The sequence below is a fragment of the Euphorbia lathyris genome, chromosome 2, assembly GCF_963576675.1.
Source record: "Euphorbia lathyris chromosome 2, ddEupLath1.1, whole genome shotgun sequence".
Classification (NCBI taxonomy): domain Eukaryota; kingdom Viridiplantae; phylum Streptophyta; class Magnoliopsida; order Malpighiales; family Euphorbiaceae; genus Euphorbia; species Euphorbia lathyris.
In genome coordinates, this window is record NC_088911.1 from 56,445,186 (window position 1) to 56,465,019 (window position 19,834).

The 19,834-nt window shown below is 36.4% G+C and overlaps 1 protein-coding gene and 1 long non-coding RNA gene across 2 annotated transcripts; one reads left to right on the top strand and one right to left on the bottom strand.

Annotated features, from left to right (window-relative positions):
• Positions 1 to 6,671: 6,671 nt before the first annotated feature.
• On the bottom strand, positions 6,672 to 8,466 carry LOC136220475 (uncharacterized). The gene is made up of 2 exons (XR_010684535.1): positions 7,201 to 8,466; positions 6,672 to 7,118 (listed from the first exon to the last, which is right to left on the bottom strand). It is a non-coding gene; the product is annotated as an uncharacterized lncRNA (long non-coding RNA).
• Positions 8,467 to 16,771: 8,305 nt separating this feature from the next.
• LOC136218292 (pentatricopeptide repeat-containing protein At4g02820, mitochondrial) lies at positions 16,772 to 19,278 on the top strand. The gene is made up of 2 exons (XM_066005088.1): positions 16,772 to 17,087; positions 17,399 to 19,278. Exons 1-2 carry the CDS (start codon positions 16,818 to 16,820, stop codon positions 18,653 to 18,655), a joined length of 1,527 nt encoding a protein of 508 aa, XP_065861160.1. The 5' UTR covers positions 16,772 to 16,817; the 3' UTR covers positions 18,656 to 19,278.
• Positions 19,279 to 19,834: the final 556 nt, after the last annotated feature.

Here is a 19,834-nt window from a genome sequence, read left to right on the forward strand (position 1 = left end):
TTGTATTTCCGAATGTATGTAATTACAGAAGCTCGAAATTGTGTCAAGCACCTAGTCAAACCGGGAGGTTTTCTAGCTTGCTTGTGATTGCGGGTTTAGTTTTTAGTTTACTTGGGGACAAGTAAAGTTTTAAGTGCGAGGAGGTTTGATAGGGGTCAAAAACCCCTATCTTTGGGTACGGTTTTAGGACGGGTTTTAGTGTTATTTAGTTAATAAGCGAGCAATTCTCACATTTAAATGCTTTTGTGTGAGTTAGTTAGAAATTGGAAATGTTTTATTTACTTTTCGTTGTTTAGGCTCGTTTTATGATCAATTTAGGCAAATACGGCCAAAATGGCATGCATATTATAATTCCGTTATCCTTTGAAGCTAATTGATCCGTCAAAAGTCGCACCAAACGAAGCGTTTGCTCAAATAAGCGATTGGCGGGTCAATTTAGCCTTTGGACTAATGTTATCTGGAGTTTTTGTGCATGCGCAGGGACAAGTTCGGGCGAAAAGACACTTTATTGGCACTCGGCAACCGCGCGGGGGCGCATCGGGCTAGACTGCTCGATGAACTGGCCTATTTTAGGCCAGCTCGCGGCAAGCTGGCCTTCGTAGGTCAGCTCGCCGAGCAGGCCCCCTGGAGGCCTCCTCACCGAGCAGGTTGTGCCTGCTCACCGAGCAGCTCGCCCTGCGGGAATTGGTCAAAAAGACCAATTCCGCCGCCACGACGCCACGATGGACCCCACGACTTCCTACCTGCATAAGGACACGAAAATAGGTCATCAAAAGGGCCCGAGCCACGCCTATAAATAGGATTTTTCCAATGTAAATTAGCATCTTTTATCTTTTGTAATTTTCTTAGCTTTTCATCTTGAGAAATCCTCTCCACCTCCTCCATATCCTTCAAACCTCCATTGAAGACACCTCCGAAGCTCCGCTCGCCGAGGATTGCTCAAGCTCCATCCTTAAGTCCTAGGAAGACGCCTGCATTGGTAGACATGTTCCCTGAAAGGGATTTTTCTTCTTTTACATTCTGTCTAGCCTCTGATACATGTTATGAATCCTAGGCTCATTGTATCTTCGTGACAATACTTTCATCTTTGATATATATTATAGTTTTTGTTCATTCAATTGTTTTAATGCTTTAATCTTTGTCTTACGCTTTGTCTGATTGGTTTAACTCATTCGATAATCCCAAAATTAAGTTGGCACATATTGCGAGCTGAATCTGACCTAGTCAGTGCCTATAGGATTGACGACCCTATAGAAGATTAAGCCCAAATTGCTGAGCCTTAGAGCTAGTTTCGGCCTTACAAGGGAATCATGAACTAGGGACTTTAGGAGGATAGGTCGGGTTAATCGCCTCGGACACAAGTGACTTAGGTTTTAATTCAATTGTTTAAACAATCTATTTTCATTATCATCGTATCCCTTCATGTTCCTTCGGATGATTGCATTGGTAAAAGATCACTTAGGAGTAGTTTAATTTAATTAGGCGTAGAATAACTTAGTTAGAATCAGATAACTTAGCTAGGAGTAGTATAATCCAACCTAGGAGTAGATTAACTTAAGAAAAACCAACTCAAAACCCCCTAAGCCTAGATAACACCTGAAACCAAGTAACTCGATACTTGCAGAAATAAATCCTGTGGACGATACCTGGACTTTTCCAGAAATTTATTACTTGATAACGACGGGGTACACTTATCCCTTAGTGAGTCTCGCGGTGCGACTGCCGTGAGGCACATCAGTTACCCGAGCGCATCATTACGGATAACGCAAAGAACTTCAATAATAAAACCATGGAAGAGATGTGTATGCATTTCAAAATTAAGCATCACAATTCCACGCCTTATAGATCGAAGATGAATGGCGCTGTCGAAGCCGCGAACAAAAACATCAAAAAAATCATGTAGAAGAGGGCCTTAACTTACAAAGATTGGTATTAGATTTTACCGTTCGCGTAGCACGGGTACAGAACCACGTCTAGGACTTCCACTAGTGCAACTCATTTCTCTCTAATTTATGGTATGGAAGCTGTCTTTCCCATAGAGGTCGAGATTCCATCATTAAGGATTATGATGGAAGCAGGAATAGAGGATTTGGAATGGGCTCAAAAAAGATATGACCAGCTAAATTTCATTGATGAAAAAAGGTTGACAGCAATATGCCACGGGCAACTGTACCAAAGAAGACTGATAAAGTCATATGGTAAAAAGGTGAAACCCAGGCAGTTTCGAGAGGGGGAATTGGTACTTAAGAAGATTATTTTGAAGAACCTAGTTCCTCGGGGAAAATGGACCCCAAAATATGAAGGTCCCTATGTGGTGAAGAGGGCGTTCACGGGAGAGGTGTTAACTTTGACAAACATGGATGGCGACGAGCTGCCAAACCCCGTGAATTCTAATTCTGTCAAGAAATATTTTGCATAATTGTGCTTATGATTGTCGAACAATTGTCAAACATCTTATTCTGGTATTTGAATAACGCATGATTCTATAAAAAAACATCTCTGATCCTCTGTCAACCATGAACACGCCCTATATACCTATATACTTATAAGATATAATTACGCTCACATATAAGAAGTCTTTTCTTTCTATTCTTGTTTTCTTTTCTCTCGCATAATACTGATGAAGTTTTATAAAAAAAAGAGGGGAACATGATGCTAATGAATATTATTACACAAAATGGGAAGATTGTAAGAGATTTCGCTTTTGTCTTAAGAACCCGAAAGGATGAAGTTTGAATAATGAATTAGCGGCGATCAAGTCTCGAAAATTGTATTGAGCCATAATGAAAGAAAGAACGTTCATAAGGGACCAAATTCATGTTGGTCCCTTATAACATGACAAGTTAGTTCCAAGGGGGGGATAGGAACTATTTAAAATTTTGTCCGTTAAGGCTGACTTCTTTTCTTATGAAAAGGTTTACACAGCGTCACTAAGTAGATTCAAGACACAAGCTTAGTCAACTTGTGACTAAGTCTGCTTCTTTACTTGAGTCAGGAAATAACACTTAGAGTCTATTCCTGAACTCAGCTTCTTAGTAAACTTAACTCAGCGTGAGTTCTTTACTTAGTCAGTTTTATAGCAAGCAATATATATTAAAGGAGTTTAAGGGTTAGAAAGATATTACTCAGCAGACTTATCCTGGTTCGGCCTCTCCGCCTACGTCCAGTCCCCGGAACTTGTTCCGAGCTTTTTGAATTCTCTACTGAGCTCTTTAAAGGTAGAGCACGAAACCTTTTACAGATAGAAGCTGAGTATAACAAGAGTACCTTCCTCTATACCTCTACTCACTCGTATATCTACTGCTGAGTACTATAACCGAGTACTCAGCCTCTCCTTTCTATTCTTCTAGAAATGATAAAGTGTTTGTCCTAAACAACAATTGTTAAGACACTTTAGATGATTGAAAATCACTCTAGACTTTTACACAATAATATAGAAATTGGTGTAAGGTATTTGCTTTGCTTTTCTCACAGAAACTTCAAGTATGAATTTGGTCAGCGTTTCAACTAATTGAAGATCTGCATCGATTGAAGCAAATGGATGGCCTTTATATAGTGACACTTGAGGCACCTGGTCATTTCGAATTTCGAAATAACCGTTGGAGGGAAACGGCTTCCTGTCGTTATCACTCTGGGCATGCTCAGCGTCGTTGGCCAATAGGATTCACGCATCTTCTGTCCACGGCAGCTTTTCGTCCTTGAAACAGAATGTTTCGACATTTAAGGCAAAGTCCACGAGACAGCTTCCTGCGCCTTCTGAACTTTACCCAAAGTAGAATTACTTTATCTAGAAGTTGATCATTGTCTGCCGATGTCCAGACTGCATTGTCGTCCAACTCAGCAGCTTCCACTTGAAGCTTTTGCTTCGAAGGCTTCTCGATCCTTCTTTTGCTGAGTCGTCGTTTTACTTGATACGGCTTCGTTTTGAACTCTTGGGCCGAATGGTCTTGATGAGTTGACTTGGGCTTGACTTTCACTTTAAGGGCCTTTGTGCTTTTTAATCTTAATGTCTTGTAAACAATTAAACTCAACATTGAACAAACACATTAGTGTAATAAATCAAAGCATATAAATTTAATGTGTTAGAATATTTTTATCATTACTTAAATACTTTTGTCAAATCAAAATCATGTGGAAAGGTGTTTCAACAATTCCCACGATAGCACCAACTCTAGAAGGATGATGAAGTGGAGAAGATGAGGTTCAACATGGACCACTTTGTGCAGCATAAGCAAACGCTTACCAATAATATGGAGGGAATCAGACTTACATCTTAAACAATCGGGGTTCGAATAAATGAGTTCGGAGTGAATGATCCCTACTTGGGACATTCCTTTGGGCGTTCAAAGAAATTGAAAAAGGTGATAAACAAAAATGAAGTAAATTTGCTTGTCATGCATCATACCACACATGATAAAACATATGTGCGCCTTCTTCCTCAGAACCACTACATGCACTAGTTGCCTCTTTTAGAGTGTCTAGAATGCATGATAGATATAGAATTTAAAGAAATGTCGAGTCCATATGTATCCACCATGCCATACTTTCACGAATAGATAGGTCCTCGTGAAAATCATCCTCGATCAAAGTCGGCCTTGCTCGACGGTATCACCCATTGGTCCAAAAGGACTATTTAGTTTTTGCAAGGAGATGGATGCTCGCGGTTTAGTCACGAATTGGAAATTTCGACATCCTATTTAAACCTCCTTCTTACGAATCCTCCGAGATCGAGTCTCACGATTTGTTTCTATTGAAGGTCGAAACCGTTGACCACGTAGAATCCTCTAAAATCAAGTCTCACGATTCAATTCGGTCATTTTCAATCTTGTTATTCATTTGAGATCTAGTCTCGTAATTCGTTTCTATTTAAGATAGAAATGGTTGTTCTGTAGAATCCTCTGAGACCAAGCCTCACGATTCAATTCGGTTATTTTCAATCTTGTTATTCCTTTGAGATCTAGTCTCGCAATTCGTTTCTATTCAAGATAGAAATGTTTGTTTCGTAGAATCCTCTGAGACCAAGCCTTACGATTCAATTCGGTTATTTGCAATCTTGTTATTCCTTTGAGATCTAGTCTCGCAATTCGTTTCTATTTAAGATAGAAATGTTTGTTCTGTAGAATCCTATGAGATCAAGCCTCACGATTCGATTTGTTTATTTTCAATCCTGTTATTCTTTCGAGATCTCGCCTAGCATTTCATTTCTATTCAAGACAAAAATGTTCGTTCCCCGCGAATATCCTGGGGTCAAGTCTTCAGGATCCGAGCTCTAATTATACTGATGCACAGAGATCCAGTCTCGGAATCACCATCTATTTATGATAAACAACATATTAAAGGCTTATAAAATGTATATCTAGAGCTACTTTGTATCTCTTTATTATATAAAGTTATACAAAGGGGGGCAACTATAGATACCCATTTTGTCCGGGATAAACTATTTTTTTTGCTTCTTTATTTGTAAATACTATTATTTTAGCATGCAAAAATGGTTGAATTATAATTATGGTATTTATCCTTGACTAAATGTTTATGTTATAAGGGTTTAGTCAATTGATTAAAATGTTAATTATTAATTGAAGGAATACCATTTTTAAGATAATAGACCTACTAGGAATTAATTAAGTTAAACTAGCACATTTTGAGCACATGAGGATAAAAAAATATTAATGGATATTTTGAACAATTAAAAGCTAAATGAAATTTGTGTAACTAAGGTTTATAGATATTTTAACTTTTGAAATAGAATAAAAAGAGAAATAAATGCAAACTATTTATTATAAAGGGGCTCAAAAGCCCAAGTCCAAACCCATTTCAGCAGGCCCAAATCCAAATCCTGTAACAAGATGTCACTTAATTAGTTAAGGTTGTATTAATGTTTTATTAGTCAAATGTTAATCCCTAATTAATCATCCAAGTCTCTATAAAAAGAGCCCACTTGGACTGAGGGACCCAGGAGAGGAAAGGTGGAGGAAGAGACAAAGAAGTAATTAAAGGGAGAAAGAAACTCACTGTGCTTCTCCTTCATTTAATATCCTCCATCCACCAGGTAATAACCATTTACAAGCTTTCTGTTTCTACAATATTCGTTTCTTATAATATTTCATGTTTTCTTCCTGTTATTGGTCATTTAATCTACTCTCTACTCTCTTCTTTTGTGAAACTTTCGGTCCATTGAAACCTTGATGGAAAGTCTATAGGTTCTAGAGATAATCCATTAAAGCTTAAAAGGACCCAAACTGCCTGGAACTTTCCAGATCTGACGGACCTGCCTTTTTATTTGTAAAAGTTTACCTTTTTATAATATTTGTGGTTTATTAAAAGACCCAAACTACCTAGAACTTTCCAGATCTGAAGGTTCTACCTTTTTATCTGTAAAAGTCTATGCTTTTATAACAGTTATTGTTCATTAAAACTTTGGTTGAAAGTATAATCTACTGAAACTTCAAAAAACAAGAAAAGACTGAAAGACCTGGGGAGTATGTTCTACTTTCTAGATCTGAAAGTTCCTCCCATTTTTATCTGTAAAAGTCCATCCTTTTATTACACTTAGGGTTCATTCAAACTTTAGAAGGAAAGCATAATCTACTGAATTTTCAGAAGACTTAAAACAAGAAAAGAGAGAACTTTCCAGATCTGAAAGTCCTCTCCTTTTTTTCTGGAAAAGTCCATTCCTTTAGCATTTTTATTCATCTCCTCACTCTACATTAAGAAAAGGAATACTAACAAAAATCATAAAATAATGATGTTCTTGTAGCTTTTACACAGTCAGGATCAACCCATGAACCTCTCACTATACAGGACAGTAAAAAATCATAAAAAATGGAGTCTTTTTTTCCTTTCCACATAGGATCCTTTTTGCCAAAAGCCACAAGAGAGCTGCAAAGCAAATAGTCGCATCTAAATATCCCAAGTCCATAGTAAACCCGCGAACAGGCACGAGATCTGCATTCCGAGTTCAAAGAACTCAGAAAAACGCACAAAACAGTTAGCTAAATCTCTATAAAAGAGTAAAGTACGAACAGAAAAACACGAAAAACGCGATTTACCTTAGGATAATCCCAAATCCATAGTAAACCCGCGAACAAGCACGGGATCTGCATTCTGAGTTCAAAGAACTAAAAAAACGCACCAAACGGTTAGCTAAATCTCTGTAAAAGAGTAAATACGAATAGAAAAACACAAAAAAACGTGATTTACCTTAGGATAAACCACATGCACGAGTAGATCGGACCTCCTAGGGACCTCGGAGGAGCCAAACGGCGTCTGTCCACCCTCCAAAGTTGTCAAATCGCTTATAAACCTCGTAAACAAGGTAGATAATAATTGTTCAGCTCCGTTTCACCCGTAAAAAATAGAGAAAACAATCACCGGAATGTCGGATTAGAGCCGAACTATGTTTAAAGGAAGAGAGAAAGACGAGAAGGATGGGAGCCGCCGTGAAACCTCCATGATCAGAAGGCTTCATTCTTTCTGCCAGAAAAAAGAAAGAGAAGAGAGAAAGGCTAGGTCATTGATGATGAATAGTGAGAGTCTAGAAGGGGAATTCGGCTGAGTACAATACAACTAGGTTTATTTGTAGTATAGGGAGCAATTTATACTAGGGTTAATTGGAGATGGGATTTAAACAAAAATTATGTTTTGGGCCTAGATACAAGAAACGAATTTATATATATTGCTTTGATTTTGGACTTTTTCCTTCACATATTAATTAAGTGAGTTTGCTTTTAGCTCAATTTCAATCATGGACTTAATTTGCCTAGTTCAAATTAGTAAAATGAGCTTTTATAATTGATAAGGTCCTTCATAATTTGATTTTTCTTATCTTAATGTTTACTATTTCAGGCCTCAATTTGACCAATTCAGTTTAATTTAATGGGTTTGTGTACTAATTAGTCATTCCGATAATTATCAACTTCGCCCATACGTCTATGTTTAGTAGTGTGAAATCGGTCTAAAATGAAATTAATTAAAACAGCTCGATTCGTATGTCTATGTTTTAGGGGTATGAGGGCGGCCGAGATAAAATAATTAATAAAACAAACAACTCGATTCATACGCCTATGTCACAGGGGTATAAAAATCGGTTAAAATAAAATTAACTAAAATTAAACGACTTGATTTATAACTCTATGTCATAGGGATATAAGTTAAACATGTACAAAACTAACAAAGTTAAGGCGAGTCAATTTATACCTTTATGTCATAGGGGTATGAAAGTAGTTCAAATAAAGTTAATTCAATCGGAATACCTCAACTTACACGTCTATGTTATGGGGGTGTAAGAGCGGTAAAAGTAATAAAATTTAAAACGAACTAATTTATGTGCCTATGTCATAGAAACATAAATTAGACGTTACCGAAATTAATAAAATTATACTCTTACATTAAAAAAATACATAAAAAAGTATTAATCGAGATAAATCAAATAAATTTTAACACAAAAATTACATCTTTTAGTACCAACATTTGGGCGGGGTATGGTGATTAATCAATTTTTTCTTCCCTACACGTAGCCGACAAATGAACCAAAAATCTCAATTTCGTAGACCCACTTATCCATTGAAATTAAACCATTTTCGGTGTCCAATCATGCCTTAATTCTGATTGGTGGTGACTCTAAAAAATAATTTTAATTAGGAAAAACTATTAACCGATTAAGCTTTCGGCGTTCGTGCCCGAAAAATCTGGTAACGACAGGGGAGAAGATTATATTTCCAAGATTAAAAAAGAAATTACAGCAATTAAGCATGATTTGAATTTTCTACGTAATCGGAGGGACAATGGAGGTGTGGCTTTATCTAGGAAAAGGAAAGTTCGCTATTTCGAGTTGCTTAGGTCCATGGAAATTTTCTGGAAACAACGTGCAAAAGCTCACTGGCTTAAATCTGGAGATGAAAATACAAGATATTTTCATTCTTCTAGTTAAGGTAGGAAAACCGTAACAAAATTGAGAGTCTTCATGGGTCTGATGGTCAGTGGCATGACTGGGATGGGGATTTGGGGGACATTATAATGTTGGTGTGCCCTAGTTCATAAGCATTGGTTTTGGAATATGTATTAGACATTTTGTATATTGTTTGAATACATTGTATATGTGTTATAAGAATAAAGGCAATAATTCATAATGTTTATGTCTTGTGTTATGAAACATGTATGAAGTATCCGTTGATTGATAATCATAAAATGTTTGAGGCCTATTCTATTCGTGTGAACGAATATAACTAAAGGTCTATATATCCAGTATCTGTGTAGTTGTGTAGGAAGCACTACTACAACACTTGTATAGTCAAATATGGATACATGTATACATTGATGTAGCTCAATGTGGGACTGGACCGATCCGCTCTAGAAAGATTCATGGTGAACATGTCATTGATCTCCAGACCTATTTCATTATAGTAAATAACGTGGGATGCGGTTCACTTTGATATGCGCCTAACAGGTCCGTAATAGGATGCCAAATACGGGTATGTTGGGTGGATTGTTGAACACATTGTTATGGATAGATGAAGTGATGGGATTACCACTCACTTAATGGTGAGCCGATATCACCGGCCACTTGATAAGTGGAACTGAAGAAGGGTGTGGCCACACCCTGATAAGTAGTTTACTTATCTGATTCATCGGTTCACTTTAGATTTAGAAATATAATAAACCGCATAGAGAATGACAGCCACCATGTTTCTGCTCCATAATATGAATATACAAATGGTAAGAGATACTGAGAGATCATCTACTGGGTTTTATGTGTCTTCTATAGACGGTTGAAGTAATTCGTATCAGCTAGGGGCCTTAGTGGTTTGCTAGAACCCACTTATGGTCATTAACCTTTAGGCCCATATATGGTTAAGGACGAACCCTTAGGATCGTGCACACACAACTCGTGGAATTGAATAATAGTATAATATTAAATAAATATATGTTATGTATTTAATCAGAATGGAATATGTTAATTAATTTTAATTAATTAACAAATGGATAAATTGATTACTTGTTATTTAACAAGTTAATCAATTTGATATTTAATTTGGTTATGGTTAATTAATTAAATTTCCAAATATAATTAATTAATCAATTGATTAATTAGATTGCATAGGATAAATTATTAATTGAATCACAATGCAATTAAATACTATAGGGCCTTAAATATATATATATATATATATATATATATATATATATATATATATATATATATATATCTTTGTGTGTGTGAGATAATTTAATTAGGCCTATTTGATCCTAATTGAATTAAATATAATATGTAGGGTTATATTTATAATTAGGTGTCAAGGAGGGACTAATTAGAAATTAGCCTATTAAAGTGGGGTAATTAAACTGAGTCTATTTGGACCTAATTAAATTAAATATGATATCTAGGATCATATTTATGGTTAGGGACTAAGGAGGGACTAATAGGACATTAGCCACTTAACCTAAACCTAATTGCTACATATATTTATTCATAAGGTTTAGAAAGCTAATCATCACTAGCCTCACAACTGCAAATTTCGGCCCCCTTAGTCCTTGCACAAAGTTCTTCATGCTCAAGTCATTCTGAATCGATTACGGCCAGCACCAGCTTAGTTTCTATACGGTTGGTGCACGTGATTAATGAGATTCACTCGACTTGTGGATTCCTGCAGCCGTCTCTAGAAGAGACATCACCCGTAAGTTCTTGGATCTTTGTTTTAATTTTGTTTTGAAGTTCACCTTGTGGCAGTCTAACACGATCTTGACTGGATTATAGAAAATCTAACCGTAGTTTTCTGCTGCGCTTGGTTAATTTTCGATGATTAATCCCCAATATATAATACATTATTTTAAGGAGATGTTTCAGTCTTCAAATTCTTTCTCCCCTGAAATTCTTGAGTGCATAAATCCAGTTATTTATCTTGAGCAGAATGAGAAGCTTATGGAAGAAATTACTGCCGATGAAGTAAGAAAATCAGCTTTTAGCATGGATGCTGATAAAGGCACCGAGTTCGGATGGAATGAATTTAGCATTTTTCCAATCTTATAGATCTCTGGTAGGCGTGGATGTGGTAAAAATATGCAAGGATTTTTTTGAATCGGGTTACCTTCCTCGAGGGCTAAATAGTACTAGTATTGTACTCATATCAAAGAAAAATCAGCATGAGGTTATGGGGGACCTTAGACCTATATCACTATGTAATGTAGCTTATAAGATCTTAACAAAAGTAATTGCTAATAAATTAAAACCGTTACTTAATGCATTGGTTTCAGAGTCTCAAAGTGCATTTGTGTCTGGAAGAATGATAACAAATAACATTTTAATTGCGTTTGAAACAACACACTATTTGAGAAGAAAAACACAGGGGAAAGAGGGGTTCATTGCTCTCAAGATCGATATGAGTAAAGCATACGACTGACTAGAATGGGGATTAATCAAATCTATTTTTCAACGGTTTGGTTTTACTAAGAGGTGGATTAATCTAATCATGGGTTGTATTGGAACCGTTGATTACCATATTACAGTTGATGGACAAGAACTTGGTAATATCATTCACTTTAAAGGGATTCGTCAAGGAGATCCTTGTCTTTTTATTTGTTCATCATTAAGTTCGTATATACGGGCAAAAGAGTCTCAAAACTTATGGCATGGTTGTAAGATTTCTCGGGGTGCCCCGTCTGTCAGTCACCTCTTTTTACCGACGATTGTTACCTATTTTTTCAAGCTAAGGTAGGTGAAAGTGAGATGGTTAATAAGTGCTTCAAGAATATGAATTGGGGGTCTGGTCAAGTGGTAAATTTACAAAAATTAGTGGTGTTTTTCAGCCAGGATGTAGGGGCTGATACTTGACAGTAGATATTTAACATGTTGGGGCTTCGGGAAACTCAGAATCAAGGAAGTTATTTGGAGTTGCGATCAATGGTTGGTCGGAATAAATAAGAGATCTTAAATTTTATAAAGGATAGAACTTAGAATCGTCTTCAATCCTGGCATTCCAAAATCCTATCTCGTGTAGGTAAGGAAATATTGTTGAAAACTGTTGTCCAAGCGATTCCAATTTATGTTATAAATGTTTTCTTACTGCCATTGAGTTTGTGTCAAGATCTTGAACGTATGTTCAACGCTTTTTGGTGGTGTAATGGGGTCGGGGTATTCGTTGGTTGCGTTGGGATTGTTTAAGAATACCTAAATTTGGTGAAGATTTGGGGTTCAAAAAACTTAGGGAGTTTAACTTGGTTATGCTCGGGAAACAAGGTTGGCAGTTTATCACCACACCAAATTCTCTGGTTTCTCGCATATTTAAAGCTAGTTACTTTAAGAATGAGTCTTTTTTGTAAGCCACTAAAGGTCATAATGCAAGTTTCGTTTGGAGCAATATTATTGAGGCAAAGGACATCCTTCTTCAAGGTTGTCGCATGAGAATTGACAATGGTAATAACTTGCATATCAGACATGATCCATGGCTGCCAATAGCTCCTCTTGGAGTCCCAACTTTTGTATAACAAGATCCTATTGTTGTTGCTCTTGTCAGTTATCTCTTTGCTATGGGTGAGAGACGATTGGATATAGATATTGTTCGTGATCTTTTCAATTCGGAGGATCAAAATTATATATTTACTATTACTATTTCTCAAAGTCTATTGCAGAATGATTGGTTCTAGTGTTTCGAACATGATGGAAACTATTCTGTCCGGAGTGCTTATAAGAGGCTTTGCAATATTCCAGTTGACAGTGTGAGTAATTTATGGAAGAAAATTTGGCAGCTCAAAGTTTACTCGAATGTGAGAAATCTTATTTGGAGAGCCTGTCATAATGTTATCACATCCGATGATAATTTAATTAAGAGACATGTGGATTTAAGTCCCATCTGTTGATTATGTGGTTCGATTAAGGAGAGTTTTATGCATGTTTTATGTGGTTGTAACATTTCCATTCGAGTTTGGAAGATTATAGGAATGAAAAGAATTCTAAACTGGATAGGTAACTTATTCATGGAATGGGTGAGCTTTATTTTTAATACACGTTATGTTGACTCTATTTGTGTATGGACTACGGTCATGTGGGATATTTGGATAAGTAGAAACAATTACATTTGGAACAATGTTAAGATGTCTCCAAGAGTGGTTTTCCAAATGGCTTGTCTGGGTTTGAAGGAATTGCATGATGCACAAACATTGCATCACATTAGAAATGGTTCGACACAAAATTCATTAGCACATAGATGGTGTAGACCACCTCCCCATGTTCACAAATTAAATGTTGATGCTTCCCTGATTCCGGGTTCTGGTTTGTTAGTGGTTAGGGCTATGTTTCGTAACAGTGAAAGCCAGTTATATGGTGGATTTTTTAAGCTTCACCCAGAAAACTATCAAGTCAGAGATGGAGAAGCTCCGGGTATAAGGAAAGCGCTGAGTTGGTTAAAAAATAAAGGTTTGGGAATATGTGAGATTGAATCAGATACTGCTACGGTAGTTAATCATCTTAGGGGATGACCTTTTAGGTCTGCTTATGATTTTGTATTAGAAGAGTGCAAATCTCTGTTAAGTTCTTTAAATGACGTTAGTGTCAATTTCATTAGTCGTTCTGCGAATAGTGTAGCCTATGAGTTTGCTCGGGCTGCCTAGGGGTGTGCACCGGTTCAAAACCGAATCGAAAAAACCGAATACCGAAATTACCAAAATAATTCACACTGATACCGAACCGAATAACATATAAAACCGAAATATAACCGAACCAAAATATTCGGTGCGGTTCGGTTTTAAACCAAACAAACCGAATTTAATTAAAAAAATATAAACAATAAATAAAAATCACTATATTTCATCATTAAATTTACCTCAACAATAAAAATTTGAAATATTTTCAAAATATATTAATATTAGCTTATTATCTCAACAATAATAAACAAAATTAAACTTGTAAATTCAAATATGTGTATATATATAAAATAATATAAACTATGTATAATTCGGTGTGGTTCGGTTTTTTTATATTTTTTGTCAAATCGAATCGAATACCGAAAGACACCAAAAAATAAAACCGATATCGAACCAAAGTGTAAAAAAACCAAACCGAAAACCCGAATTCAATCGGTTCGGTATGCGGTTTAAACTGCACCGATGCACACCCCTAAGACTGGCTACTCTATGTTAGGATTGGAGGAATGATTCTTAAGACATCCTGATTTTATTTGTTCTACATTGTATTCTGACTTTTATTAATGAAATTATTATTTTTACTTCAATAAAAATGTGACTATTTTTTTATATATTACCAATAAAATACTTTAATTTATATATGTTAAATCTCGATTCGTTCATAAAATTGTAAAATTTTAAAAAAATATATCTTAGTCTTTTTTTTAATTTGAAAAATATATTTTAAACTCTTAATCTATTAAAGTTCATACCTCTTCAGGTAATTCACAAAGCCCCTCTGTTCTGCCTTTAGAGTCATCAGATAAAGTTGTTGATTCGTCTCTGGTATCGAAAGTTCAGGACAAAGAACCTTGGACTACGATGCAAAAAAAAAGAATAAAAGTTCCATTATCTCATCGGGGACTCGTGCGAAAAGGCCTAGCAAGCCTCCGAAACATTTCCAATGATTATTTTATTTTAGAATTGTCGGGGCATTGCAAATGCCCGCACACAGCATGCTTTGAAGTTACTTTGTCTTCAGCACCGTCCTGACATACTCTGCCTTGCGCAGCCGCTTGTTCATCATGAATCTATTTTTGATACCTTTTGGCGTTCAATTGGAATGTCTATTTCTGCCTAGAATAATTAACCTACGCCTTCGCTGTGGGTAATTGCCAGAGATTGCTCAACGCCAACTGTTTAACTGTGTTGATGATTTCTAGAATGGGACCGAGTGGTATAATTTAGACTGGATTCCTCTGCCTATCTAGAACCGTATTCGGTCGATTAATAGAGGGTTGGATCAGTTGGACCTTTGCATTTGGAAGCCTGATATGCAAGGAGAATTTTCGGTAAAGACGTTTTATTCTAATCTGATTCCTGATATTTTTAGAGCTGATTAGCAATCATTCATCTGGGGTCAACGTATTCCCCCGTCTTGATCAATGCTAATCTGGCGAGTAATTCATGGCAGAGTGGCAACTCAATCAATTCTTCAGATGACGGGCTTGCAACTTACGAGTCGCTGTGTGCTTTGTTATATGGATATTGAGAATATTGATAATCTTTTTGTTCATTGCAATTTTGCAGAGGCGCTTTGGCGTGAAATTGGGAGGATTTTCAATCGTTCAATTGCCGCCTTTCCTTTTTTTGTCTCCTTTTTTGATAATCTTCGTGGCATGTCGTTTGGGACGCAAGTTGCTGCTCATTGGAGCTCAGCGGTCGTCTTTTGTGTTCGGCTCATTTGGAAGATCAGAAATGAAGCTTTGTTCAATGATTTATTGCCGTCTACTTCAGTTGCAATTTGTTCGATTCGGCTGCTAATTCGTGAGGCTCAGTCTAATAGTTCAGGCTGTTGTCTCTCCCAGTGTGACGCGGTGATCCTGGCTCATCTCCAGGTCCCGATCAGACTCCATCGGGCACCTAACATCATTTCGGGAAAATGGATTCCCCCACCGCCTTATTGGCTGAAGGTTAATGTTGACGGATCTGCGCTGGGCTCCCCGGGGGCTGCTGGCGCCTGTGGAGTATTCCGCTCATCTAGAGGGTTTTCCAAAGGGTGTTTTGCATTCCCAATTGCTTCCTCTTATGCTTACATTGCTGAGCTGAAGGCGGTAATTTTTGCAGTTGACCTAGCTTGGGAGAAGAACTGGCACATGCTTTGTATTGAATCAGACTCATTGTTAGTGGTCAATAAATTAAAGTCACATTCTACCAACGTTCTTTGGTTTGTCCATCAAGACTGGTTGAAATGTCTACAACAGTGCTCGCAAATGTCCGTCGTGATTACCCACATTTACAGAGAAGATAATCGGGTTGCTGATACTTTAGCACGCTTTGGCGTCTCCTTCTCTGGCATTACGTGGTGGCAATCGGCTCCGCAATTCTGCCACTCACTGCTTTTTGATGATATCTGTAATGTTGCTCACTTTAGATTTCGCTGATTTATTTGTTTGTTTGTTTGTTTGTTTTTTGATTTTTTACTTTATTTTTCCGTTTCCCTCCTTGTGTTACATTATTATTATTATTTTCTTTTTTTAATAATATCGGGTTTTCAGTGCGTGCTTTTGGGGTGCTAACCTAGTTAGGATTTCAGGATCATTGCTACTATATCGTCCTATCTTCTATAAAAAAAAAATTTATTTTTTAAAAAAATATTTAAATTTCTTTTAAAAAAAAATTTAATTTTACAAGATTCAAATCAAATTATTACTTACAATTTTAAAAGTATTTGTTTTAAATCTCCCGTAGTTTTATTTTTTAAAAAATTATACAAAAATTCATATTTTAAAAACTATTTACAACTATATCAAGTTATCATTTTGGATTATGTCAAACTAGTAAAATCAGTACTTTTAATATATTTTAAAAATTAACATTTATAAATTAGAAGTTTAGAATATATTTTATAGGGTTTATGATTTTTGAATTTGAGTGTAGAATTTTTAAATTATTATATACAAAGAATAATAACCTATTAAGAATTAAGTTTGGTGATATGATTTAATTGTAATTTTGTAGTTAATTATGATATTCATGTATTTCGAAAAAAAAAAGTATTCGACCCTTTATTATTGGGCTTGGGGCCAGCCCATATCATACCCGCTTCGGCCCATTAACGAGAATAAAATTCTTCTTCGTTTATATATCAAATTGCCTTGCCACTATTAACCCCACTTGAGGACTCGCTCTTTTATCAAGAAATGTTGCTCCGGTCGATTCGAACAACCCTTGCTGCCGCCGCGCGCCACTTTTCGGTGGAAGTGGCGGCTGAGAAAGCTATTCAGAACAAAGGCACAGGTGATGGAAGAGATTCGATAGGGAGAAGACTGTTTAGCCTTGTGTACTCGAAGCGCAGTGCCGTAATAACGATACAGAAATGGAAATCAGAGGGCCACAATGTGCAGAAGTATCAGCTTAATCGGATTGTGAGAGAGCTTCGAAAGATTAAGCGGTTTAAGCACGCGCTTGAGGTCTGGTTTCCTGTTCTCTTTTTTCAGTTGTAATAGATTCTTATTCAGAAGAAGTTAGAAGTTTAATTCTTTGTGGAGTTCATGGCATATTAGAACACTTTTGAGTTTTCTGCTAACAATTAGGAAGTTCGCAGTTTATTATAATTGATTAGCTGCGGCTAGATAATATATATTTCTGATAATCGAATTTAGAGATCTCTTGGCAGTTCGTCTTTAGCTATACATAAATCGATAGTGTTTTTGGAGTCTGATGCTATACTCGATTAAGTACTTTTGTAGTTTGTAATTTTTATTCTATTGCACCTGTGTAGGTTTGTGAATGGATGACCCAACAGAAAGATATGAAGCTTTTGCCAGGGGATTATGCTGTGCATTTGGACTTGATTGCGAAAGTTCGTGGTCTAACTAGTGCAGAGAAGTTCTTTGAAGATCTCCCTGATCAAATGAGGGGCTGGCAAGTCTGTACATCTCTTCTCCATACCTATTCCATGAATAAGTTGCTTGAAAAAGCTGAAGCTTTGATGAGGAAAATGGCTGAATGTAGTTTCTTGAAGAATCCACTCCCCTACAACCACATGCTGTCCCTTTATGTTGCAGAAGGACAGTTGGAGAAGGTTCCAGGAATTATTGAGGAGTTGAAGAAGAAAACCTCGCCAGATGTTGTTACTTTCAATTTGCGGCTGCGTGTATGCTCCTTACAGAATGATGTAGAAACTGCAGAAGAGGTCCTTAAGGAACTGAGGAAGGCTAAAGTGGAGCCAGACTGGATAACGTATAGCACATTAACCAACTTATACATAAAAAATGAACTTCTTCAAAAGGCAGCATCTAGTTTGAAAGAGATGGAGAAAAGGGCTTCCCGGAAAAATCGAATTGCCTATTCTTCCCTCCTCAGTTTGCATACAAATGCAGGAGATAAAGCGAGTGTACACCGTATCTGGAATAAGATGAAGTCACTCTTTCGCAAAATGAGTGATGCTGAGTATACTTGCATGATGGCTTCACTTGCTAAACTTGGCGAGATTGAAAAAGCAGAGAATCTATACACAGAGTGGGAGGCAGTTTCTGGAAGTGGTGATCCTCAGGTGCCGAACATACTGCTTGCTGCTTATATTAATAATAACTTGATAGAAGAAGCCGAAACTTTTCATGACCGCATAGTGCAAAAGGGCATCCGTCCTGCATATACTACTTGGGAGCTTCTTACATGGGGTCATTTGAAAGAGAAGCACATGGAAAAAGTTTTAGATTACTTTAAGAAAGCTATTACTAGTGTTGAAAGATGGAATCCTGACAAAAAATTGGTCGGGGAAGTATTTAAGAATCTTGAAGAAAATGGAAATGTTGAAAAAGCAGAGGAATTTTTGGTTATGCTTCGGGATGCTGGCGTTTTGAGTACAGAGATATACAATTCTCTTCTACGAACTTATGAAAAAGCGGGGAAGATGCCCCTAATAGTTGCAGAGCGTATGAAGAAAGATGATGTGAAGTTGAATGAAGAAACCAATCGGCTAATTCAAAAGACTAGCACCATGTGTGTGAGTGATGTCTCAAGTTATGTGTCATGAGGAAACAGAGACTGTTACTGTCTGCTTACTGGAGGTTTGATTATTCTGTTGTCCAAGAAGTTAATGACAAGTACCCTTTGTCAATTTACGTGGATTGTAAAAAGACTGGCAGCAAAATTTCAGTCATCTTCTTCCACCTCTCGTAGCCTTTGGAAAAAGAAAATGGAGTGGAAGGTCATTTTGCTTGTTTGTTATGCACCAGAAAGCTCAGGCACTCGCAATAAGGGTTAATGTTAATTGCAGACCTAATACATGTGGTTTGCTCGTTTTGAGTTCTTATGATAGGCTTTGGAAATTATATAGAACTAAAAATTGTAGGAAAGCAAGCATTTTAAAGCTTCCTTCTTCATAATGTGCATTGCAGGGTCGTAGCTGATGTACCACAATTGCCCATGTTGACTATCTAAAGTTTGCAGCTCCATCGTGTCGAAGGGAAGACCCATAATCAATATCAATATGGCCGGAGAGGATAGCTTCTACTGTTGCCTTTCCTCACTTTATCCTCCAATTTTTTGGGGATCCCATTTGTTCTTGACAGATGGCTAGCTACTTTTAAGTGCAATATCAACATATATATCATCCCCAACAATATTCTTTATATTCATTTTTTATTTATTATTTTATTATTAAGATTATTATTTATTATTATATTTATCAATAGTGTGAGAACAAAGACTTTTCAATAAAAAATATTAATAAAAAATAAATTAAGGAGACACTAAAATGTGGAGAGATCCTCTCTATTAATTGAGGATGAAGAGACTTTTAGTAATTTGAGGATCTACTAAGCTGTTGGAGTTGATTTTTAACTCTCCTTCAAATTTTAACTTAAAAACTAAAGTAAGAGGCTTTGGAAATACTCTTAGGCCATTTCTAGTGGTGGTAATTTGGTTGTTACCTACCTATGTAGTCATAACTAACCACTAGAGTGGTTATAAACAAATATAGTTTGTAACTTTATTTGATTACAAAGGTTACCAAATCTCCCTAAAATCCAAAATTTTGATGATTTTAAGCCACAGAGGGTGCCAAAGACGTCAGATCTGGCGTGTGGTTTATGTAAACTATTTGAGTTGATAAGGATGACCAAGTCAAATTAGTTAAAGATATTTGTTAATATTTAATTATCCTAATTAGATTGTATATCCGTATTTGAATAGGTTTGTTAGCTCCTAGAAA